At 37.9% G+C, this 27724-nt stretch overlaps 1 protein-coding gene and 1 long non-coding RNA gene across 4 annotated transcripts in view; one reads left to right on the top strand and one right to left on the bottom strand.

Annotated features, from left to right (window-relative positions):
• LOC144070504 (uncharacterized) overlaps positions 1-27724 on the top strand; it is a 50774-nt gene that overhangs the window by 17441 nt on the left and 5609 nt on the right. The gene's annotated exons all lie outside the window — the stretch shown is intronic.
• cd276 (CD276 molecule) overlaps positions 6994-27724 on the bottom strand; it is a 75328-nt gene continuing 54597 nt past the window's right edge. The window contains exons 7-8 of one of the 3 annotated variants that reach the window (XM_077594953.1): positions 25961-26000; positions 6994-8140 (exon numbers count right to left, since the gene is read on the bottom strand). In XM_077594953.1, the coding sequence (XP_077451079.1) occupies positions 25978-26000 (23 nt within the window). In that variant the 3' untranslated portion in view covers positions 6994-8140; positions 25961-25977. Of the gene's footprint in view, positions 8141-11949; positions 11984-23648; positions 23982-25960; positions 26001-27724 lie in introns of those variants that run through there. The other 2 variants (XM_077594958.1, XM_077594954.1) reach the window with 2 other exon arrangements.

The following is a 27724-nucleotide window of genomic DNA, read 5'->3' as shown; positions in this document are numbered from 1 at the left end:
AACATTTGACAAAGTGGCTGTCTTTAATTCTATTCGGCTGCAGTGTATAACAGTAGCAAGAGTAAAAACTAACCACCAATCAGTCTCATAGGGTAGAAGGATTTCTTGTAATTGGTCTGGTAGATAAATGGGTTACTCCTAGTATTCCAACATCCCCCAGTAGTATATCCAAGATGGATGAGCAAAGCTGAATTTCCACGCTTTTTTGACTCCGCTATCAGACTTCAGTGGAGCACAATGTCAAAGTTTGATTTGATGATTCCCCGTGAGCTCTAACTCTTACTGTTGTGGTCGTCTTGGGGAGTTAGCAGTTGTCCTTGAGAGGGAGGGTGTGTAGTCTTTATTATTTGTCAAATGTTACTTTGACGCTGATGCACTTGGACGTGTTCATCAATCATTCGACATTGCGGAGCAGACGCTGATATGGTAACGAGCCATGCAAATAACAATTAAGATGGCATTAAGCATTTTAGCGCTATCATTACAGTTAATATTTTGTTATTGAATGATCAAAACATGCTAAGTATGTGTGTATATAATATGTACATGCACACATTTTGTTTGTGTAGGAGTACGGTAGGTGTGGTTTACCAATTATGTATGGTTTAATAATAATCACCACATCTTTTACCGATTGCATGCTTGTTCATGTATGAATATACATAAAAGGGCAAATAACACTTCTATCCAACGGATGACCGTTGGATAGAAGTGTTTTAGATTAATGACTTTGCCTTAATGGACCTGGTGAAGACTAGTCATAAAAAATAATAATTGGTAATTGCTATAATAATAGTGTTACATTCCAACAGCGTTATTCATTCTTTGGTCAGTTAAAGATAATAATCTGTATCTCTTCAACAGCCTCCTATTCGAATGTAGCAAAAAAGTATGATCCCATTGTGTGGTAACTAATTCAGTGTGTACCCAGCCTACTGCCTTTAATTAGTGTGGATAGTCTCCAGCAATCCACGTGAGGATAAACAGAAAGGAAAATGGACACATTTTATAGCAGATTTTGGCTTGATATGATTTTAAGCATCACAGCACTCCCATCTTTATCTTCTCCTGTTGCTAAACAATCCTGAATTTTTTTTTCACTGCCTTTTTTTTTTATGGAAAAGGCCTCAAGTGTTTAAGTACCTTTTCTTTATAAGGTGTATTTTCTCTGCCATCACATCCCATGAAAGGGAAATGGAATACAGATATCATCTGGGACTTTTTCACTCACTAAGTAGGTGACTTTCATCTTTTCTTAGCAAGTATGGAAGTGGCCGTCTTCTAGTACATAATATTAAATTAAATCATTGTAGCGTGTCTTTTGAGATTTAAAAAAAATCATTGCATTACATTTATTGATAAATACATAAAGCAACCCTTTAGTAATTGGCTTGCATCTTACATGCTGTTCATGTAGTTTGTGCACTCTGTCACGCATTTTACACGGAATGTAAAATTCTATAACTTATAGTAACATGTACCGAAAAATAAATTTCCCCAAAGCAATAAAAGGGTCAAATAATGCACAAATAGCAACACCATCCAGAACTATTCATTTCGCTAATTTTCTAGCCACCATGACTAAATGGAAGAACACAACAACAACAATAAGCGTGTGAAGGGAGGTTTGATAGCCCAGAACAGGGGTGTCAGACTCGGGTTGGTTTGCGGGCCGCTTTAACGTCAACTTGATTTCACGTGGGCCGGACCATATTAGATTTAATATTTAGATATTTTATATATATAAATGGATTAAAAGAACTGGATTAAAACCCCTGAATATTCAGTTTTTTTATAGATCTAAAAATGTTTATTTTAGCTTTTTTAATATATATTTTTAGATTTTACTAAATGATTTTTGAACTAAAAACACAGAAAAAATGGATTAAAAAAATTACAATTATTGATTTAAAAGGGGGAAAATCAGGAAATTGAATATACATCTATACTCTTCATTTTAATTTGATCCTAAAACAGAAAGTCGGCACTCATGATTTACTTTCCCGGGCCTCACAAAACGATGCGGCGGGCCAGATTTGGCCCCCGGGCCGCCACTTTGACACATGTGGCCCAGAAGCATTTGGTCAGGCAATGCCCCCCCCTTAAACATGGTCGTTGCACTCCACACAGGAAAAAAAAATCTGCATCCTACAGCACCTAAGAAGCCCCCAAGCCACTGAAAATTACCGATGACTTATCTGGCCAATAAGTTCTAATCAGACAGCTGCCGTTTGGGCCACTGTAAACAAAAGTAATTACAGTAGATGTGATGGATGGAGAAAATAAGACACTTTTGTGCGTGCTCAGGATGAGCCTGCTGATACTTTGTGGAGCAGAACACTTTAATTAGGGACAGCAGCATTCAATGAGCCTGACCAAGCACATGTTGCTAAAATAAGACTGCCTATTCTTGATTTCACTTTAAGCTGTGCGTTCCCTTGTGTCTCCCACATCGCTTCCCTATCACCTTTTCTAGACTAACGGTTAAAAACTGCAGTCGATGAGTGGTATCTTATTGATCATTTGCTCTTACTAACCAGACAATTTGTGAGGTTTTCCATGTGGAAATGTATTTTTTGTGGATGTGGTAGTAGGGGGTGTTCCGGGTGGTGTTGAGGGTTTCCGGTTATAATGGAAGGACGGGCAAAAAGTGAGTGAATTTGCCTTGGAGAAGATGGTCTCAAAATAAAAACTTTCTATTCCAGGACAAACTGAGCTTATCCAATAGTTTAGGTACTGGCTTAGTGATGGCTTGTTGTTTTGATTGATAGATACTCAAAAATCACAGTAGACGAAGCCTTGATAAATACGCTCTCGAAGTTTCCCAAGCTTTGGAAGACTTGTATCGATGCACTTTTGTGTGAAATTGTATTTGTAGGCGACAAATGACATCAAGCAATACATATTCTCACGGAAACCAGTAGTTTTCACGATCTCTTCTTGTCATTAAATTAAGAATGTCATGCTTTTCTTGTGCAATAATCACAAAATAGACATCGCCTCTCATCACTGGCTGTGGCTATGTCGTCACCACAGGGGCTCATTTCTTCTGCTGTCATCTTTTGCTTTGCCGCAGGACCCTTTCACACTGGGCTGCTGCTCGTGTCAAAAGACTAAGATAGTTATTAAGGATAATTAAGTAAATGTCTGCTCTTTTTCTCCAAAATGACTAAACTCCATCCAACTCTTTCGATCTATACCCTAATGGGCGATCAATGAGAGTATTATCTGAAAGTGGTCTGCCTTTTTTCACCTTTCACATTTGCCTAAAATCTAAAAAAAAATGGTGTGGTACTTTGCATCAGTCAGAAGGTTATGATGCCAAAACATGTTAATACATTGGATTGGAGATTCATGAAATTCATAAATGTTCTCCATTTGTAACCCGTCCAGAGAAAATCGACCTAGTTGTGATGTTTTGGTTCAAGACGAGAGTCTCGTTGATGTTTCTGATGTGTAAATGAAGAGATTAATGGTGTCCATTGGCTTGCAAAACATTAGCACATGATGCAAACCACAAACAACAATTACAAAGGGTGGTCTTATCCTACTTTAACCTTGTCATGCACGTTCACACAGGCAGAGACCATTTATTTTTTGGTGAACATTTATGCCATACAGCATATTAACTATTAAAAAAATATTATAAAAAAACATGACTTCAATGAATGTATAATCTTTGGTCTTCAGGTGCTTCTTTTCTCCTTTTGCCGTGACATCCTTTCCTCGGGTTGTAAATCAAAGAAAAACGAAAAACGTTGCTGTAGTCATTCTACCAAGAGACCAGGTTGGCTGGCACAGCGAGACACATATGCAGAGATTACATTTTAATGACGTAACAAGAAAAGGCTTTTATTTCATTGAAGGGCAAACATGCAGAAATGGAGAAAAGGTGTAACTTGATCGGAAGCAGTGTGTTTGGTCTTGAAATATACATTAAAACTTGTCCAAGTGTCACAAATCATTGATTCAGGACTGCAGTTCAGTTGTTGTCAGACTAGATACGTGCTCTTTAGTATGGATTTGGTGTGATACTTATTTCAAGTAACGGCTAGAGAGATACTAAAGGCCAACTTACACTAAGGGACCGCTTACGAGGCTAACATACCTTTATTACAAATAATATTTGTGCCTTCTGTGAGCTTTAACTGCACTTAACTTGGTACTTTCTTAGCTTTTCCAAAGAGGAAACTTATTGTGAATTCCAAAGTTAAATTCACAGCCTGAACGCTTGTTTCAGAGCGTCATAAAACAGCGTGCTTATTAGCAAGTTCAGTCGAAAAGTATCGCTCCGCCACAGTTGCATTGGCTGCTTTATGCGCCGCTTCATCCTCTGCATACTAAGTACGCCATCAGGCCTCCTCGGGGGAAATAAAAAAAACGTTAAAACGCTGCTCCTGAAGTGGCGAACAAACCCGGGCAGATCGTAAAAATGATGCAAGGGGCGCTTCCGGCGAGCGGCTTTTTTTTCTCCTGTGTTTACGCGCGATGTAAGTGGCCATAGCCAAACTTATTTACATGCACTTTAATGGCCTGTGATGGAGAATCTGCCGTTGCCATGAATAAACTATTTGTTCATTGGTATTCACTCGTGTCCCTGGAGCTGTTTCTCTTTATTTCCTCATTTAATTGCAATGGCTTCCTGTCAGCGATTAGCACGTCGCATTGGAAGCACGCAGGCCCTCTGAGTCCAAAGTACTTGGAAGCGATTGCTGACCTCAGGTGTCTTGTTGCTCCATTCCACAATGGAACAGATCAGTCGACATTTTCTATTACTGAGGGTATCAATTATTCTGTCACGAGCATGGAAGAAGTGTGGGTGTGTGTCATTTGTAAATTTTGGAAGAAAGAACCCATGAGGAATGAACTGTGACGTAGAATTGGTGTTACCTAAACAACTATGCATTACTGTATATACTGTATGCTCAACTGGAGAATGATTCAAAGTTTGAATCACTATTGCTCAGCAGTGCGATGTTGGGATGTTAGAGGCAATCAGAAAGGCACCCAAACTTTCACAAAAGCAAAGTACTGGAAATCTTTGTACAGTGGTACCTCAACATATGATCGTAATCCGTTCCGAGACTGAGATCGTATGTCGAGCTTTTCGTAACTCGAGCGAACGTTTCCCATTGAAATGAAATTGAAAACAAATTAATTCATTCCAACCTTCCGAAAAAACACCAAAAACAGGATATTGGATTGGATTTTTTTATTTTTTATTTCTTGTAATTCGCCATATATGGACAAAGTAATAAATAACGAGTGGTTTAATAGTAATAAAATGTGTTTAATAGAAGTAAAATTAGATGCATTTCGCGGAGGGTAGAGACAGCGACACACACGGAGGCGGAGGGGGGGTGTTCGGGGGGACTATATCCGCGGCACTCGTAGACGAACAAACAAATTTAAATTAACTTGGATAAATATACAGACACACTCAAACATCCGTTTAATGTAACTTTACACAAAACTGAATTATAGTTTTGTCTTAATCTTTTGTTACCTTTGTTTTCCGGGTTAGCGGTTTGCCATGCCTCCACCCTCATGTTCGCTATCGATGTACTGTTTGCTGTTGTATTTCCTTCAAAATATTCTGAAAATGATGCACACAAATGTCCTCACAATAGGATAACGCACGACCACTTGCCAACGAGAAATAGGCTTTAAAGAACGATCGCGGGAGCTTCTTTCCTTAGAAAGAATAACAGGAAATGCAATAGCTGAGCTTACCCACGTATTGATTGTGGGTAATGAAATTTTATTCTGAGAAAAGGTGCTATTGCCTATCGGTCTTGTGTGCACGAGTATACTTCATTACCCAGAAAGCCCTCTTTTTGCCCGCGCATGCGCGTTATGCGTTTCCTGGTCGAAACTCGTCTGAATAAATCGTTCAGTCCTCGTAGATATAGTAGTTATACACGAAAGAGATGCGGCAAAAAAAAGACAGCGCGCTACAATGATAAACAGCCTCTCATGTCATGACCACCTGGCTTGGTCGCATCTCGAAATTTTGATCGTATCGCGGGCGAATTATTCGATCGAAATTTTCGTCGTACCGCGAGCATGTCGTACCACGAGGTACCACTGTACCTGGATTTTTTTATTTTGAAGGGTTTTGCATAGTCCTATACAGAATTTAGTAGTTAGATTCTGCTTAAGGTGCCACAATGTTCTATTTGCTTAAACTTTCCTGCCAAGTGTTTGCTCAGTTTGTCGGTTTAAGTCCCCCCTTCCTTAGCAAAGTTTGCTTTGTGAACTGACTCAAAAAATAACTTTGGAAGCAGTTTGGCTGTTTTGTTTCTCTAAATTGCCAATTGGGAGACCAATTTGCCGGAAAGCTTTAACTTCTTGGCTGATTTCTATAACTGTTTCTTCAGTTTTTCTACATAAGGTTCTTTCTTATTGATGCCATCTATTTTGTGAGGCTCACCAGCAGCAGAAAGATTTAACATGCGTGCTTCTCTGCTCATATTTCATAGTTGGGATGTTGTTCATAGCCTTTCCTGTTTCCCCCTTTTCCTTCCAAATGTACCAATACTTATTATGGCCAAACAGTTCAATTTTACTTTTGACAGACCACAGGGAATGTCACCAAAAAATGAAAGTCTTTGGCCCTAGGCGCATTTAGCAAACTGGGCAATTTTTTTGTGGGATTTTTTTTGGCAGTAATGACTCCTTCCTGGCAGAGTGGCTTTTCAGACCCTGCTGGTATAAAACTCATTCTATTGTGGATAATGACCTAGCCTTACCAGTTTCAGCCAGTATATTTTGCTTTTGGGTTGATATCCATATTTTGCATTATTTCCTGGATAGAAACTCTCATTCTTGAGTGCTTTGTTAACTGGTCATCTGAAAACAGAACCCAAAAATAAACCAGACTATTAGAAATGTAGCCACCTGATGGTGTAGGGGTTCACTTGTCTGACTTAAGCACGGAAACGCATAGGATCGATTCCTGGTCGGTGCTGGTATGATTGTGCGTGCGAATGGTTGTTGATCAACAATTTATTCATTGTGTCTTCAATACAAATAGGCACCATTTTGGCATTGAAATATTGGCACGGACATAGAATAACGGTACACGGTCGATTGGTCGCCCGGAAGGTAAGTGATAATTACCATTTAAATCGTTGCTCAAATTCCCTAAATACAAACTGTGAATTACTATTTAGTCATACTTAATGCCCTAGTAATTATTAGGCTAAAGAAAAGCTCCAAATTTCCCGGACTTTTATTGTTTTTTGTTGGAGAACTTGTTAAGACCCTGACTGATGTAGCTTCTTAAAGGGACAACGGATGTACATAAAAACTTTTATACACTCACACGTCGGCTCAGTGAAACTGCTCATGGCCATTGTTGGCTTTTATTGATGCGTAGACCGTGTTGTTTTACCTTGTTTGGTCGCCGGTCTTTTAGTCGCCCGTTGTCGCGGTTGGGGCGACCAAAAGACCGGCGACCAATCGACCGCACACGAGAATAACACTTGTACCTGTAATAAGACCCTGTATACTGGTAACCAACAAGATTAAACTTGCTGCACCGGCTGTAGTCTTGCGTTCATTGAAAACAATACAATACAGTATAGAAGGCTGTTGGGATGTCTTCCATGCACCATTTACAGCTTGCTGAAGCTTACCATTCAATAACAATCGCCTCCAGTTCCAGGAGATAGCAGAAAAGAAGACTGGGATCAAACGTGGACAGATAACATTAACCTAGGCGACAAACTAATTAGCGAGCTCAGTTTTGGGTAAATGATGGACAGGATTTCAAGATCTGAAATGTTTCCTTTCAAAATCTAAAAAGTATTCTTACTGACTTGTACGTCAAAAAGGTCTAGCTGTAATGATTTTTTGCTGGCTGGTGGCGTTTTTCCATTGATAGAAAAAGGGAATTAGGGCCATAAGTACATAATGGAACGATTTTTGTTGATGGACACATGACAGAGCTTTACACGCAAAGACGAAGACAGTGATGATGGTGATGATGGCGGACTTGTGTTCCGCTGGGGCGAGGAAATTATAACGGTTCATTGCCAAAGTCTGTCACCAGGTTGATGGATTCTGTTGGCACGTTGATGGATTCTGTTGGTTGCAGGGACATTAGCCACCAGACTTCATTGTACCTGCCGGCGACCTAAACGAACCGAAAAAAAAAGTTTGAATTTAGAGTATTATCTTCAAAGATGTTTGTGGAAATCAGAAAGAAAACTAAATTTAAAAAAATAAAATACCTTGAATGAAAACAGAAATGGTACTGTGGTTAAGAAAAACAAAAAACAAAAATCCAAGTATTTACCCATTGACAACAATAGACATTCAATTCTTTGAAACTTGGCAGAATGGTTGTGGTTGCTCATGTTTCAGTTCCATTGGCGGTGCTAGACATCGGGCTGGGAGGGTTGGCAGTGATCATGTGTTAAATCAGTGTCCTTTTAAAGGATTAAGAAGAGTGGTATTGCAATGCCCAATGCAGCCATCCAAACACAGCACAGGGAGAAAAAAAATCAGTGTACGGAATTTAAGAGTATTATCGATGTATGCATTTTACATTTATAACCTTCTAACTGTACACTGAGATTTTGGAGTTCTTAGCAGTACCCTCAGGAGTTCGAATCACATCCACTTGTTTGGCATGTAACAGTCATCTCAATTAGAAAACGTGCATAGCTAGTGAATAAATTTTGTAGTTTCTGTAAGTCTTGCTTCAAACAGGCAAAGACGTCTCCAGCTTCCCCCGAGCGGGCCTAAGCCGTTCAACGTTTCCGTATATCTAAATCAAAAGGTATAGGTGACGGGTTTAGAGAAGCACGACCAAGGTTTTAATGTAGCACAACATCTCCTGTGCAATGTGGCAGAGATTATTAGAACTTCTCCCTGTACTTAGTATTCAGCACCCCTGACCAGAAAGCAGAATAAAACCAAAGCTCTCCTTGCGGGCAAACGTTTTCATTTAGGAATCGATGCATGTGCGTCCCAAAGAGCGAATTGAATAATGTATCTGTGAAGACGCCATCGTACGAGCTTCACTAAATGGCATAGTTAATGCAAAGGTTTAATGAACCTCTGAAACCTGTTTTTATACTCCCCTAGAAAGAAGCGAGGCAAGGAAGTGGAAAGCGTGAGTTTGTACACACAAAGATGAGGAAATGGCACAATATACATTGTATATGTAAGGCTTGTAAGACCATGTATAGTAAGGCTTTTCTTAAAAAACGACCATGTTTAGTAAGGCGTTTTTCTTCAAAAACGACCATGTGAAGAAAGGCTTTTTTTTTTAAAGCGACCATGTAGAGTTAGGCGTTTCTTCTTAAAAAACAACCATGTATAGTAAGGCTTTTTTTCTTAAAAAACGAACATGTGTAGTAAGGGATTTTTCTTAAAAAACGACCATGAATAGTAAGGCTGTTTTCTTAAAAAAATGACCATGTATAATAAGGTTTTTTTTTAAAAAACGACCATGTATAGTAAGGCGTTTTTCTTTAAAAAAAAAAAAAAAAACATGTAAAGGAAGTTAAAAATGCATTACTAGACATGGTCGTTTTTAAGAAAAAAGCTTTTACTTTACATGGTCGTTTTTTAAGAAAAAAAGCCTCACTATACATGGTCGTTTTTTTTAAGAAAAAAAGAAAGAAAAAAGCCTTACTTTACATGGTTGTCTTTTAAGAAAAAAGCCTTACTTTACATGGTTGTTTTTTTAAGAAAAACACCTTACTATACATGGTCGTTTTTTTAAGAAAAAAAGCCTTACTATACATGGTCTTTTTTTTAAGAAAAAAGTCTTACTTCACATGGTCGTTTTTCAAGGAAAACGCTTTACTAAACATGGTTGTTTTTTAAGAAAAAAAGCCTTACTTATACAATGTATATTGTGCCTTACTATACTATCTTGTTCTTTTAAGAAAATAAGCCTGACTATATTATGTCGTTTTTTAAGACAAAAAGCCATACTATATACTGTCGTTTTTTAAGAAAAAAAGCCTTACTATACTATGTCGTTTTTTTGAGAAATAAAGCCTTACTAGACTGTCGTTTTTTAAGAAAAAACAGCCTTACTATATTATGTTGTTCTTTTAAGAAAAAAGCCTTACTATACTATGTCGTTTTTAAAGAAAAAAAGCCTTACTATACCATGTTGTTCTTTTAAGAAAAAAAGCCTTACTGTACTATGTCGTTTCTTAAAAGAAAAAAAGCCTTACTATACTGTGTCGTTTTTTAAGAAAAAAAGCCTTACTATACTATGTCGTTATTTAAGACAAAACGCCTTACTATACATGGTCGTTTTTTTTAAGTAAATAAGCCTTACTATACATGGTCGTTTTTTTAAGTAAATAAGCCTTACTATACATGGTTGTTTTTTTTAAAGTAAATAAGCCTTTCTGTACATGGTTGTTTTTAATGAAAAACGCCTCAATAAACATGGTCTTTTTTGTGAGATTAAAAAAAACTTAATATAAATGGTCGTTTTTGGGAAATAAAGCCATACTATACATGTTTTTTTAAAAGCCTTTTGCGAGGTGAAAGAGCTTAACTATACATGGTCTTTTTTTTTTGATAAAAAAGCTTTACTACACAGGACCCCAGAGCTGTGAGGCAGATGCACTAACTACTCGTGCCACCGAGTCAATTCCACTCTTTGCAATTCTCAAATTGTTTATTGAGGTAATGAAAAGGATAGATATAACTTCCAATCACAACATTTCAGAAGTCACTGTGGTCCAGTGGCAAAGACAATGGGTCAGAACTTCAGGTGGACTCAAGTTCAAATCAGGAGTGAGTTCAATTCCACTCTTTGCAATTCTCAAATTGTTTATTGAGGTAATGAAAAGGATAGATATAACTTCCAATCACAACATTTCAGAAGTCACTGTGGTCCAGTGGCAAAGACAATGGGTCAGAACTTCAGGTGGACTCAAGTTCAAATCAGGAATGAGTTCAATTCCACTCTTTGCAATTCTCAAATTGTTTATTGAGGTAATAAAAAGGATAGATATAACTTCCAATCACAACATTTCAGAAGTCGCTGTGGTCCAGTGGCAAAGACAATGGGTCAGAACTTCAGGTGGACTCAAGTTCAAATCAGGAATGAGTTCAATTCCACTCTTTGCAATTCTCAAATTGTTTATTTAGATAATGAAAAGGATAAATATAACTTCCAATCATGTATAGGCGGGCCGCCTCGTGGTGCAGTGGGTTAGTCACCTGCCTGCGGCGTGGGTGTCGAGGGTTCACGTCCCGGTGTCGGCGACTGTATGGCGTCGGCAGTCGGCCGAAGGCCGACTGTCGAACGCCACCAGGAACCCCCCCCTCCCAACTGTCTTCCGGTCAGCCGAAGGCTGACCGGAAATATTGTTTTGCTGAAAAAAATGACTAAGACTTTATTTGAATGAAAAAAGGAGTACCCATTTACTGAACTACTAGTGTAGTGATTAGTCAAACGAGAGCGGGATTCGAACCCCATCTCCCACATGGCAGTCAAATCCACTAACTTGAGGTCTGTCTGACCCATTGTCTTTGCCACTGGACCACAGTGACTTCTGAAATGAGATGATTGGAAGTTATATTTATCATTTTCATCAACTCAATAAACAATTTGAGATTTGCTAAGAGTGGACTTGAACTCACTCCAGATGTGAACTTGTGTCCAACTTCAATTTCAACCCATTGTTCTTGCCACTGGACCACAGTGTCTTCTGAAATGATGTGATTGGAAGTTATATTTATCCTTTTCATTACCTCAATAAACAATTTGAGAATTGCAAAGAGTGGAATCAAACTCACTTCTGATTTGAACTTGAGTCCACTTGAAATTCTGACCCATTGTCTTTGCCACTGCACCACAGTAAAGTTGGAAGTTGTATTTATCCTTTTCATTACCTCAATAAACAATTTGAGAATTGCAACAAGTGGAATTTAACTCACTCCTGATTCCCGCCTCATGTTCTGACCCAATGATTTTGCCAGTGGACCACAGCAACAACTAGAAGGTAAGAATCAGAAGTCAGATTTATTCTCCGACTCTCTTAGCCTTACTTGCTATGTCGTTTTTTAAAGAAAAAAAGCCTTACTATACTATGTCGTTTTTTAAGAAAAGAAGCCTTACTATACAATATCGTTTTTTAAGAAAATAAGCCTTACTATACTATGTCGTTTTTTTTTACAAAAAAGCCTTACTATACTATGTCGTTTTTTTAAAGAAAAAAACGCCTTACCATACTATGTTGTTTTTTAAGAAAATAAGCCTTACTATACTATGTCGTTTTTTTTTTAAGAAAAACGCCTTAGTATACTATGTTGTTTTTTAAAGAAAAAAAGTCTTACTATACATGGTCGTTTTTTTTAAGGAAAAAAAGCCTTACTATTCATGGTCGTTTTTTTAAAGAAAAAAGCCTTACTATACATGGTCTTTTTTAAGAAAAAAAAGCCTTACTATACATGGTCTTTTTTAAAAGAAAAACGCCTTACTATACATGGTCGTTTTGTAAGAAAACACCTTACTATACTATGTTGTTTTTTAAGAAAATAAGCCTTACTATACTATGTCGTTTTTTTTTTTTAAAGAAAAACGCCTTACTATACTATGTTGTTTTTTAAAGAAAAAAAGTCTTACTATACATGGTCGTTTTTTTTAAGAAAAAAAGCCTTACTATACATGGTCGGTTTTTAAGAAAAAAAAGCCTTACTTATACAATGTATATTGTGCCTTACTATACTATCTTGTTCTTTTAAGAAAATAAGCCTTACTATATTGTCGTTTTTTAAGAAAAAGCCATACTATATACTATGTCGTTTTTTAAGAAAAAAAGCCTTACTATACTATGTCGTTTTTTGAGAAATAAAGCCTTACTAGACTGTCGTTTTTTAAGAAAAAAAGCCTTACTATACTATGTTGTTTTTTTAAAAGAAAAAAAGCCTTACTATACTATGTTGTTTTTTTAAAAGAAAAAAAGCCTTACTATACTATGTCGTTTCTAAGAAAAAAAGCCTTACTATACTATGTCGTTATTTAAGAAAAAACGCCTTACTATACATGGTTGTTTTTTAAGTAAATAAGCCTTACTATGCATGGTCGTTTCTTAAGTAAATAAGCCTTACTATACATGGTCATTTTTTTTAAGAAAAAAGCCTTACTGTACATGGTTGCTTTTAACGAAAAACGCCTTTCTAAACATGGTCTTTTTTGTGAGATAAAAAAAACCTTAATATAAATGGTCGTTTTGGGGAAATAAAGCCTTACTCTACAAGGTCTTTTTTAAAGAAAAAAGCCTTACTATACATGGTCGCTTTTTAAGAAAAAAAGCCTTACTATACATGGTCTTTTTTTAAAGAAAAACGCCTTACTATACATGGTCGTTTTTTAAGAAAACACCTTACTATACTATGTTGTTTTTTAAGAAAATAAGCCTTACTATACTATGTGGTTTTTTTTTTTAAGAAAAAAGCCTTACTATACTATGTCGTTTTTTTTAAAGAAAAAACGCCTTACTATACTATCTTGTTTTTTAAAGAAAAAAAGCCTTACTATACATGGTCATTTTATAAGAAAAAAAGCCTTACTATACATGGTCGTTTTTTTAAGGAAAAAAAGCCTTACTATTCATGGTCGTTTTTTTAAAGAAAAAAGCCTTACTATACATGGTCTTTTTTAAGAAAAAAAGCCTTACTATACATGGTCTTTTTTAAAGAAAAAAAGCCTTACTATACATGGTCTTTTTTAAAAGAAAAACGCCTTACTATACATGGTCGTTTTTTAAGAAAACACCTTACTATACTATGTTGTTTTTTAAGAAAATAAGCCTTACTATACTATGTCGTTTTTTTTAAAAGAAAAACGCCTTACTATACTATGTTGTTTTTTAAAGAAAAAAAGCCTTACTATACATGGTCGTTTTTTTAAGAAAAAAAGCCTTACTATACATGGTCGGTTTTTAAGAAAAAAAAGCCTTACTTTTACAATGTATATTGTGCCTTACTATACTATCTTGTTCTTTTAAGAAAATAAGCCTTACTATATTGTCGTTTTTTAAGAAAAAGCCATACTATATACTATGTCGTTTAAGAAAAAAAGCCTTACTATACTATGTCGTTTTTTGAGAAATAAAGCCTTACTAGACTGTCGTTTTTTAAGAAAAAAAGCCTTACTATACTAATGTTGTTCTTTTAAGAAAAAAAGCCTTACTATACTATGTCGTTTTTTAAGAAAAAAAGCCTTACTATACTATGTTGTTCTTTTAAGAAAAAAAGCCTTACTATACTATGTTGTTTTTTTTAAAGAAAAAAAGCCTGACTATACTATGTCGTTTCTAAGAAAAAAAGCCTTACTATACTATGTCGTTATTTAAGAAAAAACGCCTTACTATACATTGTTGTTTTTTAAGTAAATAAGCCTTACTATGCATGGTCGTTTTTTAAGTAAATAAGCCTTACTATACATGGTCGTTTTTTTAAGAAAAAAGCCTTACTGTACATGGTTGTTTTTAACGAAAAACGCCTTTCTAAACATGGTCTTTTTTGTGAGATAAAAAAAACCTTAATATAAATGGTCGTTTTTGGGAAATAAAGCCTTACTATACATGGTCTTTTTTTAAGAAAAAAAAGCCTTACTCTACAAGGTCTTTTTTAAAGAAAAAAGCCTTACTATACATGGTCGCTTTTTAAGAAAAAAAGCCTTACTATACATGGTCGTTTTTTAAGAAAAACGCCTTACTCTACATGGTCGTTTTTTTAAGAAAAATCACCTTACTATACATGGTCTTTTTAAGAAAAACGCCTTACAATACATGGTTGTTTTTAAAACAACAACAACAAAAAACAAAGCCTTACGATACATGGATTGGAACTCAGGACCCCACAGCCGTGAGGCTGACGTAACAACTATTTAGGCCAACAGGACAACCTTATGGAGATCTCAATGATTCCAACACGTTAAGCAAGCACTCTACCAGTTGAGCTAATTCTCCTTCATAACATAAGAGCTTTCAGTCTCCCACCCTGCTTAGCTTCTGAGTTCATGATCGGGCATTTTCAGGGTAGTATGCCCTAAGTCCCACTATGATATTAGTTTCGATATTTTGAGTAGCATCTATAATTTTAGTGAAACCAAACTTTTACCTATTTAGTCCACATTTTTCATTGAGTTTTGCCCACAAATACATAAGGATTTTTAGACCATGTATAGTAAGACTGACCATGTGTAGTAGGTGTAAAAAAATGTAATAATAAACACCATGTATAATAAGGATTTTTTTCTTTAAAAAAAGAGCAAACAATGATAGGACAATTAAAAAGACAACCAACAGAAGTTAAGATGTACGCAAGTTTTTTTTCCCAAACACTCACCATTTATAGTAGAGCTTTTTTTCTTTAAAAAAGATATACATTTTAACAATATTTATGAGAAACATGATTATGTGGGAGGTACCTTTTTCTATTTGCTATACACATCTGAATACTATTCACAGCACTTCATTTTTTTTTTACATTTTGTTATCTTACAGTCCTAATACAACACTGAATACATTTTTTTCCTTCAGAATTGTATACACAAAACCTATTTTGGTAATATATTCATAGACTATTTATTCTATGAAGCTCAAAAGTGAACTCTGAGATGCACCTTCTTTTCTTGTCATGTCAAGTGTTCTGGAAAAGTAATGTTTTGATGAATAAAATAAGTCCAGCATAGGCAAAATGAAATTTTCATCTAGGTGATAACCCTTAAAGAAAATAATTAAAGCAATCTTACTCTTGTTGAATTTTTTTGGGTACTTATAAACATACTTATCACTGCAAGTACTCTAATAACCTTCTTCTATGCTTTAATCTTGGATAGCTTTGTTCCAGTTGGAAAAAGAAGACATTTTGATGTGTTCTTTTTACCACTTTAGTCCATTTCTGAGGTATTGGATTGACACCCGGTATTGGCATAACCGCAAAATCAGGGCAAGATGGACTGGTCGCCAGTCAATCAAGAGGTACTTAGAGACATACAACAATTCTTATTCACATGCATGGCAACGGAAACTACAGTGGTACCTCGTGGTACGACGAAAATTTCGATCGAATAATTTGCTCGCGATATGATCAAAATTTTGAGATGACCATGACATGAGAGGCCGTTTATCATTGTAGCGCACTGTCTTTTTTTGCTGCATCTCTTTTGTGTATAACTACTATATCTACGAGGACTGAACGATTTATTCAGACGAGTTTCGACTAGGAAACGTACAACGCGCATGCGTGGGCAAAAAGAGGGCTTTCTGGGTAATGAAGTATACTCGTGCATACAACAACCATAGGCAATGGCACCCTTTCTCAGTATAAAACTTCAATACCCACAATCAATATGTGGGTAGGCTGTTGCATTTCCTGTTTTCGCCCTAGCCTGTTAGCTCCTGTTGATCGTTAATTCAAGACTAGTACTTCTCGTTGGCAAGTGGTCGTGTGTTATCCTATTGTGAGGACATCTGTGTGCATCATTTTCGGAATATTTTGAAGGGAATACAACAGCAAACAGCCCATCGATAGCGAATGTGAGGGTGGAGGTGTGGCAAACAGCTAACCCGCCCAGAATGAAGGTAAAAAAAATTAAAACAAAATTTAAATTCAGTTTTGTGTAAAGTTACATTAAACATATGTTTGAGTGTGTCTGTATATATTAATCCAAGTTAATTTAAATTTGTTTGTTCGGTTAAGAGTGCGTTGTCGTGGAAAGTCCCGTGTCTCTCTCCCGTCGGCGAAATCCGCACAATTTTAGTTATATTAAACACATTTTGTTACTATTAAACCATTAGTTATGTGTTACTTTGTTAATAGATGGCGAATTAGAAGAAATAAAACATTTTTTCCAATCCAATATCCTGTTTTTGGTGTTTTTCAGAGGGTTGGAACGAATTAATTTGTTTTTAATTCATTTCATTGGGAAACGTTCACTCGAGTTACGAAAAGCTTGTCATACGATCTCAGTCCCGGAACGGATTAAGATCATATGTCGAGGTACCACTGTATTGAGATACCTTCAAAGCAAAGCAAATGTCAAGACTAGCCTGCCAGTAATGTAGGCTATCACCCAAAATGGATAGTGTCCAAGATCTTCAACAAGGAGGGTGCCAAATTAAACGCCAGCGTGTTAAACAGGCAGAAGCAATCCTCCCCTTTTAGCACACGAGCCGCCAGGCTGATGGACGGATTCATTTGCAGCAGGTAGTCCAAATTGCAGGCTGCTTTAAATGGCCTATCAGAGCTTTTTCATGTGCAAAATAAGGCACATTCAATCTTATCGACCATTTCTTCGCCCTCCTGATATCTACATCTGGAAGGAAAACTTTGCAGCTTTGCTTCTAATTTGTATATTTAAGCAACATTACACTCAAAAAACAGCAGGGCTGCTACTTTATGACACCACGGCACCAGAGCACAATCATAGAAAGAAGGCATCAAAATGCGAACACTGCCAATGAGACCGAGAAAGTATAAAAAAAAACAGAAAATGTTAAGCAGCATTGTCGCGTAATGAGAAAAGACGTTTAAAAGCTCGGTTAAGATCATTACCAGGATTATCAAAAGCATGCAAGACAATTTCTTCAAGCAAGGACAGGTAATTATGAAGCATCGTATACAGTTGCAGACAATATAGTACATTCACGTTCATTTGCATAGCTCCCATTACCTGTAACCTAACAGTGTTTGATAAATATGAGGCCTGAAATGGAAACGCAATCGCTGGGGAAATTCCGGAATAATTCTTGACGTGTTTATATCCTATGTAAATATATAAAACTCCATTGACCTTGCATATCAATAGAGCTTAAAGTGCATGCTACATAGCACAAACGACCCACATATGTACACATTGAAAGACAATGTAAATAACACTCAGGTTGATATAAAACTGTACATTGTGAACCCTGTTGACCTAAAAAAAATGTACGTTCTTGCAAGAATGAGAGAAATAGGATAATAATAATTATTATTATCATTGGCTTGAAATAATACACATTTCAAGCATTCGAAATGAACTGTGTTCAACCTTTGGCATTCTGACTAGATAAAAAAGGACAAACATGCATCTTTATTTGCTGACAGTTCACTTGAGACCAATGCACCTCTAATGCTCATAAAAAAAAAGAAAAAAATAGTGCTGCAGCTGCCAAAAGCTGCTGGGCTTTGCAAAAAGAAAGCAAACAGTGAGAGACTTATTCATTTTAATCAAATCCAACATGCATAAATGACCATAAGAATATGGAAAAGGGGTTACAGGCTAGGATAGTTCTTTGTTGGCAACTTCTGTATAATCGTGCCCTCAGGGTCTTTTTTTGCAGATCAGCGAATGCTGATTTTGGTAGCCTTGCAAGGCACCTTGTCAGGCACTTTGGGTCAAGGCATAAAAGGTTCGACGTGAGATGTACCAAGTGGAGGGGCATTTTCGTGGCAGAAAGTCGATTTAAGCCTTGCGTTTTCTTAGAACACGTCAAAGAGCACTGGCGTGCGTTAAAGACATTTGACATTTATAAATATTCGAACAGAAGGAATCAAACATTCTGTAGGGTTTTATTATGATTTAAATCATCCTTGTAGCTACAGGCTAGGTCTCTAGTGCCCACATCATGCCATAGATTTGCTTTGACTCTGCCAGGACTCTATTATGGGACTTGTGTGCCACATATAAAGGAAATGAAAGGAGTCGTTTTGATTGACTACGCCTGAAGTCAGCTGTGTGTGTCCACTCCCACAGCGGGGTAGACCTCCCTTTTGCAGATTCGCCTGCCTGCGCTTGTCTCCAAAATGACCAACAGGGTTGAAATGCCTGCGCGTACAAAACGCCATGCGCTCTGTATGATTTACAGCGGACACTAAAATAGAGCATCTTGCATGGCACGCAGAAGGAGAAGCGAAGGCTGCCACTAAATGTCAAACTAAACATTAGTTTTAGTGTTTAATGAGGCAGTTTATCAGAGTTACTTGTAAATTATACAACTAAAACAACTACATTGTCACTTTACGGGAAAACGGGCCTTTGGATCTTGCAAGAGTTGAAGAAAGATATTTGTTTCTTGGACATACTCAATTCAAACTAGACAAACAGATTATATTTAGCTATTGAAATAGTTTGAAATGCCATTAACACATTTCTGCCTCCTCTAAAAAACACTTACCATATTTACTCGCATATAAGCCGCCCATGCGTATAAGCTGCACCCTGAACGTTGCCTTGAAATGTTTGAATTTTACAATTTCTCGCGTATAAGCTGCCCCCCTGATTCCCAATTTGCACCTCCATATTCGTGGTTTTAATAGGGAGTACAAATGTGTTACTTTGAAGGGAAAATCTTAAGAAAAATCATCACAAGTGGTATTTCTGAGATTCTGTATGAATCAAAAGCACATTATTAGGGTGAATATCATAAGGAAGTTAATATGCTTCTCTTTGTAAATGCAAAATATCAAATTATTCAATTAGAAAAAAGAAATAAGTCTATCTTGATGAGAACTGATGCTTTCTAATTACAGAAATTACAATTTTCTTACCAGAAATGTAAGATGTTGTGGCAGCCATATTGCTTCTAATGTCAAAATATCTCAATTCTTTCGATGGTTCATATTACTCCAATAAATAATGCACACTTACCCGGTAACAGTTTCAGAACATTTTAGTAAACAAAACACTTCATTTTAGTAAACAAAACACAGTTATTGGCGTCATCCTGTCACGGCGCCGTCAAATTGCAGTCGTGTTTTTATGCGCATATAAGCCGTACCCTCGATTCAGTCATCATTTTTTTTGTCCGACAAAAGCGGCTTATATGCGAGTAAATACGGTATGTAATATGTTAATGAGGAAAAAAAGCTGTAATTATAATTTTATAGGTATAGTTTTGGTCTTTTGTGTGATGTTAACACTTAGACTCACAACTAGAATTTTGTTTCTTGCTGCCCAGTAAAATTAGGACTAAAAGCATCTATTCTTTCTGTATTCTGGTGGTTTTCCTTTTTTTGGATCTTTGGACTAAAAGCCAATAACAACTTTTGGCTTACACACTTGGACCTTTCGGTAGGAACGAGTCTTCGGTTGCTTTTCTACTTATCCTGATCCAATTGAACAGATCCTTTACCTTAGAAGGGGCTTTTTCTCCGCTTTGGTCAAGGTATTCCACCCAGGGCACACCTCTATAAAAATGCTCGTGGCCCTTGTGGTGTTAATTATAAGACTCCCACCTACACTCCGCCACAGCCCCCCTTGAGGCTGGTTTGAACACGGGTGTGCATTAATCTTTACTCTTCACTTCACACTAAAAGGATGGTTTGAAGAGACTCCTGTGGTAAGCCCTAAAGGCAAGGTGACTGGAGGAGCAAGAGCAAGGTTGAAAGAGAGCAAAAAAATAAAAGTGTTGCTTTATTCGCCGCTCACAGCGGTACTCCAACCACTGATAGACGAGTGAGTCATTTTTTGCCCCTGACGCTTTATATTCCCGCTATGTTAATCGGATTGAATATTTAAAGTGACACCGTATGACATTCCGGCGACCTCCTCCTTCCACCTGCGTTGTGATTTGTTTGTTTCCTGACACAGCGTGAAGGTGACCGGTAATTTGGAGGCTTGAGAATGGCCGCGGCAGGCTTATTTTCACTGCCATTTTGCCAAGACACCTAGGTAACTGCAGAGGTCAAGCCACTTTATTCCGCCTGGTTCAAGCTTCATTTGCTTGTATTTCAAAGAGGAATGACAGACACAAGTTACACTATGATCTAGAGCAAAGGTGTCAACTTGGTTTCATGTGGGCCGGACCATTTTAGATATAATATTTAGATATTTTTCTTATAAATGGATTGAAAGAACTGGATCAAAAGCCCTGAATATTCAGTTGTTTTATAGATCTAAAAAAGTGTTTATTTGAGCTTTTTTCCTTAGTAAGGGAACATCTCTTTTAATCATTGTGTTCCATATTAAAGTGGAAAACAGAATATTTTTATATATTTTTAGATTTTACAAAATGATTTTTGAACTAAAAACACAAAGAAAAAATGGATTAAAAAAAATTCAATTATTGATTTAAAAGGGGGAAAATCAGGAAATATAATATACATCTATATCTATCATTTTAATTTTATCCTAAAACAGAAAGTCGGCACTCATGATTTACTTTCCCGGGCCACACAAAATGATGCGGTGGGCCAGATTTGGCCCCCGGGTCGCCACTTTGACACCTGTGATCTAGAGGGTCTATTTTCCTCTCAGAAATATAAACCTTTCAAGAGAAATTTCAAACAGGAATGCAGAGACATCCCTAAAAATTGGACTGAAGATCTGAAGCTGAACAAATGCCAAAGAGTTGACAAAAAAGCCTGGGGAGTGTAAAAGTGTGGATAAGTGTCTGGCTTGACTATATGAATAGTGTATATACTACGGCCAGACTTAACCGACTTAAAAACATCACACCTCACTTGAGATATTCCAACGTCAAATATACTTCTGTTACCTTCCGCTAATGCAAACCTGACTATTAAGACGATGAAAGACTGAAGGAATTCCCTTCTTTCAATCTCGCCTTGTCCTCATTTCCCATTCCTGACGACAACGTCAGCAAAGGGTTTTAATCTCTTCCACTTTTCGGTTGGTTCTCCAGATAACGCCGACTGTGCAGCAAACACCATTAGCAAGGATTAATCTGAGCAAAGTATATGCAAATACATAAGGGTGGATTAAATCAATATAGTTGAACTGTGCTGAAGCAAGGAGGAAAGGACCATTATGAGGCACTAATAGCATCAGGTGTGATCTACTTTTTTATATGGGGTTCTTCGGTAGCTTTCATGGATATCCTTTGATTACCCAAATATTCTTTTGGCTCGTCATTTTTTAGCCAAATATGTGTTCCCAATTAGATGGAATAAAAAAAAAAGAAATTATGATGGGATTTCCCTTCAAATCCTACTTGACAATAAGATTGACAGAGAAATAATCAATGGCTTAAGTATATGACCTCTTCAACAGCCTTCTTTTCTGATTAATATTACATTTGGGCTATTTCAAGTTTTTAGGTCAGGTGACAGACAGTTTGAAATGCCATGGTAATTTTGAAGAGTTGACTCGGAAAACACTTTAGATTTTTGGCCCATATAAGCCTAATGGTGGATATTTTTAGCTGAACTGCTCATGAAGGGGTTCACCGAGGGGAGTAATGTAATGCATGACCCTCACAGATACAGACAGCTGGCTACTTGAAATTACAACACACACACACACGCACAAAACAGTTCCAAAAATGATGAGATGTTATCCTTGTGCAAGTGCATTAAGATAATTGGCAGATTTGTTGTTGGAGAATGATGTGATGAGGGAAGAATAAAGGAAAAGGGACAGTTAACAATTTCAGGATGCATTCTCAGTCGTGCTCTTCTGGTCCATGGAGTGTGTTGGGCATTCACATTATACACCCTCACCCGAGGTGGCTAGCTATAGTCCCGCATGTGCATCGAACCTTCTCCTCTTCAGGGAAAAAGGTTGTTGTAGATGAAGGGTTAGATATTGACGCTGGTGGTAGGGTGTTGACACTTGATTATTTTCCCTACAGTGTGGCGTTAAGCCTTGATTGTGGGGCCAAGTGTGCCACCATTGCGTAGGGCTGGTCTTGCAAAATGTGAAAATATGTCAAAGGAAAGCTGGTCTGGAGGAAATGGCAATCCAGGATCTTTGCCAACCTGCTAGTGGAGAATGACTGGCATTAGAAGGAGATGCCTGATGTTATGTTCTCATTTGTAAAAAGGTGGGTGGTTCTGATGACAAAGCTCAAACTCCTTGCCTCCTTGGTCCAGATGTCCTTCCAGGTCACCTTCTCCTCTTGACACTATCCCCTCATGTCCTATGCTCCCGTGAATGTTGTGCTGACGTAGCTTGCTTGGCTTTTAGTTCTAAGTATAATGCCAACATCTATGTATTCGCCTAGTTTCCACTTAAGACAAGAGTGGTAGTGGAGTAACATTAGGTAATAGCTACGCATGAGACTATCATTCCACATTGAACTCATGTATTGACATTGATGAATTTGCTTGAATAATATTACCGCTACCTAGGTTGTTCAGTTGTTGGGTATGTCTTGGATAATTTTTTAGCGGATGCCCACTACTATTTGTATATTCAAATGATGTTTTGTGATACCTGTAACAAATTCATCCATGTTACCGTATTTTCCTGACTATAACGCACACTTAAGTCTTAAAGTTTCTCCAAAAATAGACAGGGCGCCTTATAATCCAGTGTGCTTTATATATGGAAAAAAAATTAAAATGTGTCATTCATTGAGGGTGCGCCTTATAATGCGGTGCGCCTTATAGTCGTGAAAATACGGTACATTAATTTCTAATGGTATGTTTTTTTGTTTAATTAAGAACAAGTTGCTAGATGATGTGTTAAACTTTGAAAGTTAGTCTATGCATACGTCAAACATAACCTAGAGGATCGGGTGCGCGGCAGGTTATTTATTATGTCACCTCACCCCGGTTTCTCGTAATGACGCCATAAAACCCTGAAGCAGATAAACACAAGTCACAGATAAACATGTATCGATACAGCAGAGGTTTATGAAAACAAAGTGCCCCCAGACTCCGGAACAAGTTAATTAAATGCAGAGGCTGGCTTGATTAAATAAGATATGCCGCAGTCCACATAAACCCGAATAATCGATAGCAAAAAGTGCCACACAATATTAGAATAATTGATCAAGGATGATTCAGCAGCCGAGAGGTCGAAAAGGCCAGAAGGATATTAGCGAGCAATGAGAGCGGTGGTGAAGGTCACTGGATACCGCGGTAATGACTAACGCCCTTTTCTTGACTCCTACGGGCTAGACTTTATTTTGGCTAGTTACAGGAAATTACTTTTGCTATTTTCCATCATCTTCTGCTCGTGCAGTCTTGCACGCTTCAGCTTTATAGCGATGACCAATCAGGGGGCAATAAAAACAAGCTGTAACTGGCCAAGCCTGTAATGAAAAGGATTCACGCAACTGACACCAAACCGACGGTTATTAAAGTAAGAGTTAGAGGCGCAACGGAACACTGATACAGTGCAGTCCCATACTTTATGTTAATGTCATCTGCTCTATTATTGCCTAGCACCTTTCCAATACGGGTGTGGCAAGAATGGTTGTTCTTAGACTTGAGCCATAGCTTGCAGTTGTGTAAAATAATTACAACAAAGTGTTCCATTAGAAAAAGGACATTCATATCATAGGACGCCGGACGTTTTGTTGAAAGACGTTTGGTCCCCGGACGTTTGGTAGAACGGACGTTTGGTCACCGGGTTCGCTCGCTGTCAAATTAGACAGAGAGTTTACTGTTGATATTTTGATATTAGATATTTAGATATTAAAGACTCTCTCTCATGAATATAATTTTGAGAGCTGGTTTCAACAGTAACAACCCCGCGACCAAACGTCCGGTCGACCAAACGTCCGGTCGACCAAACGTCCGGTCGACCAAACGTCCGGTCGACCAAACGTCCGGTCGACCAAACGTCCGGTCGACCAAACGTCCGGTCGACCAAACGTCCGGTCGACCAAACGTCTTTCGACGAAACGTCCGAGTACCATATCATACATGCAATTTTGGGCCCGGTATGCAAATATTACAAAATTAACAAACCAATTGCTCATCCTTGCCAAGTAAAAGATCTTATTTCATTTTTATGTACAAGCAAATAAATGTCAGGCTTGTATGTACAGTGATACCTCTACTAACGAATGCTTCTACCTATGAAATTTAATATATGACTTTTACAAACGGATGCGCGTGTTAATGACTTGGAACATCAGCGCCGCCTTAAATTTACGCTGCTGACGTTTGACGGCGCTTGGGCCGCGGCAGAGTGCGTGCATTAAAGCAATGCCAAAAAATCTTCCTTTGAGTGCACCCTTGCCAGAGGCCGCACATGAGTCAGTCCACGCCAAGCCAAAACAGGCATCTTCCAGATCCTGATGTGCCCCCAATTCCCTCACCCCTGCATTAATGCCACATTCACTGAATTATTCTTGATGGCTATTCTAGTTGATGGGGGACTGAAATGGTGCCCCGGTTAATCTACTTTGGCATTTTCAATCCTTTTTCCAAATACTTGGCTTATATTGTATTTTTATTGAGTTGCAATGTGCAGACAATTAGTATTGTTGTCAATTAGTAGATAGATACCAACTATTTTCGTTGGATGAACCGTATCATTATAAGTACAAGTGTTGCATCCTAGATCTCCGTTATGGTTTACTTCCGTATTTTACCATGTTACTTCTACCATTTTGTCCAATTCAGGTGTTTGCACATGTGTAGGTTTGTTGTCAAATCCCCAAAGAAAGTGAACTAATGACTTTCCTGGAGTGAATATGCCTTAAGATTAATGTTAAACCTACTTTTAAAAATGTTTTCTACCTACGTGCCAGCTTCTTTAACAATAATCCACGAGGCCGTGTTGTACTTGCATCTATACGTTGTAAGATCTCACTAAGAGCATAATACCCGCTAATACTGAAGGTTTTGGGAGCGATGTGCAAATTGCCCCCTGAAATGTCACAAATTAGGTGCCAGTGTTCCAAACAATGCGGCAAGCAGACTGACAAATGAATGCAAATGGAACTTAATACATCTAGTTTGCAGGCGAAAACAAAGAGTGTTTGACTCATGCTTTGGAGTGTTTACCTCTAATCATTGCTTGGATGCAAGCAGCCAAAGGCAGCAAAAAAGCTTTTTTTTTGTATTAAGTCCAATAAAACAAAGCTGTCACATCAGCTCTGTGGTTTGTGAAATCAAAATGTCAAGAAGTCTCATAATTCTGTCGTGCCAAAGTAATTCCACCTTGGGTCATTAAGGTGACACCAGTAAACCTCTGGAGATGCTCCCCTCAAGGGTGAGTGTGTTCGGAGAGAGACAAAAACAAATAAAGACAAGGGATCCACGTTCAGATTGCACTCACCCTTGTTGTCTTTAGCCTTAGCTCTTCAGAAGTATCATGGCTGAGGAAGAAAAGAGGAGATATATCAGAGATATTCTTTGTGCAGTGTCACAGTAATTTCAACCCCTTCTTTCTCTCACTCGTGGTGCGCCGCAAGGAGGCGGAGGGCGCTGCACTTTTATTTAATTAGTCACACTGGTGTGGAGGAAAACCGGGGCGGGAGATTAGGCAAGTGAGATGGATTGGCGAGCTCTCCCAGCATGCCTCAACTGGGCTGTCAGAGAAGTGGAGATTACACGACAGGAGGGTGCACAGAGTGGATGTCACTCCTACCAGTAACGAACCTTTCTTCACAACATGTGGCGTGACTACGACAATAATAAGGTGGGTAGATCAATCTATAAGATGATGCAAATTGATTTTTCGAAGGGGTGCACATAACCCGACAACCGGGCTAAATTTGCGATCAAAGCCGGATTCTCAGATGTGAAAGAAGAATCTTGAATGATTATCAAGTGCCGTAGGGTGTGTTAAGGGTTACTCTTCATCTCAAATCTGCTCAAAGACAGCGAGGGAAGACAATTCTAACCATGAATCACGATTCAGGCTGGCCGTATCTAATGACATAAATTGTATATTTCGGGGGGGGGAGGAGGTCGGCAAACAAACAAAGAAACTAATTAAAATTCCAATTGGATCAAATATTGATTCATTCGTTTTCCGTTACGCTGAATCACACAAGGGTCACGAGGGTGCTGGAGCCTGAGAGAGGTTGAACTAGGGGAAAATAGATGGATGTAGTGAGGGTGCTCATGAAAGTGTTTGGTGTAGGGGAGGATGTTGTACAGGACAGGGTGACATAAAATAGTTGATTTGCTGTGGTGACCCCTCAAGTAACAGGTACTCTTAGTTTCTTCGGGGAATGTTAGCTACTCATATTGAGCCAAATGCTTCAAAACTGCAGAGGCCCTGCTGTGTATCATTAGGGTTGAAACCCGGTGTCTGGTGAAGTCCATTGGTTCAGGCCTCATTGGCTGCAAAGGGTTTGCAGTACTAAGAAAGGCCATATTTATTCATGATTATTTTTGAATGTCCAATTACTTTTAGTCCCTTTAGTCCCTTACCCCAGGTTAAAATGGATTGGATGTCAAGCACTGTCAATGAAAAGTAATTATTCACAGCCAGTCCTGCCAGTTAAAATGAATTGATCGAGTAAAAGATTAAGCACAAATGAATCATACCTGCAAGTGAAATACAACTCAACTGTAATTATAAACTGATTTTCAATGAACAACTAGAGGAAGCTCATCACTGCATTAGCATATAAGCACTGAAATCCGAATATATGAGTTAAGGCCCGTCAAACAACGCACACCTATTTTTAGACACTTTGTAGTTGTACTTCTTGTTACAGTGGGATTCCATCTAATTTGAAACCAACACAACATTAATAGGTTTATAATTCCTGTTATTATCTGAGCACTGTTGCTACTCTCTCGGGTCCATCCCTGGGAGAAATACACTTGCGTGCAGGCTTTGGCGTTAAAGCCGCAAGCGTAGTGGTTCCATAGCATGTGTGTAACCACTAAGCAATGTGATGCAAGGAGGTCTCCTAATTGGCACTCTTGAAGTTATCCGGCGACCCACATCTAATAACGAAAGCGCACCCGACGTCCTATTTACATATCTTTAGTTAGTAATGCGCGGCTGCTGGGAGAGTCCCGGTGGCTGGAAATGCGTTTCCAGTAGAAAAAAGGGCATGTCAAGTTGAGCTGCTTTCGGCAG

This window comes from Stigmatopora argus, chromosome 2 (assembly GCF_051989625.1).
Source record: "Stigmatopora argus isolate UIUO_Sarg chromosome 2, RoL_Sarg_1.0, whole genome shotgun sequence".
In the NCBI taxonomy this organism is placed as follows: Eukaryota; Metazoa; Chordata; class Actinopteri; order Syngnathiformes; family Syngnathidae; genus Stigmatopora; species Stigmatopora argus.
The sequence above is the reverse complement of the archived record's forward strand: the minus strand, read 5'-3'. Positions and strand labels throughout refer to the sequence as shown.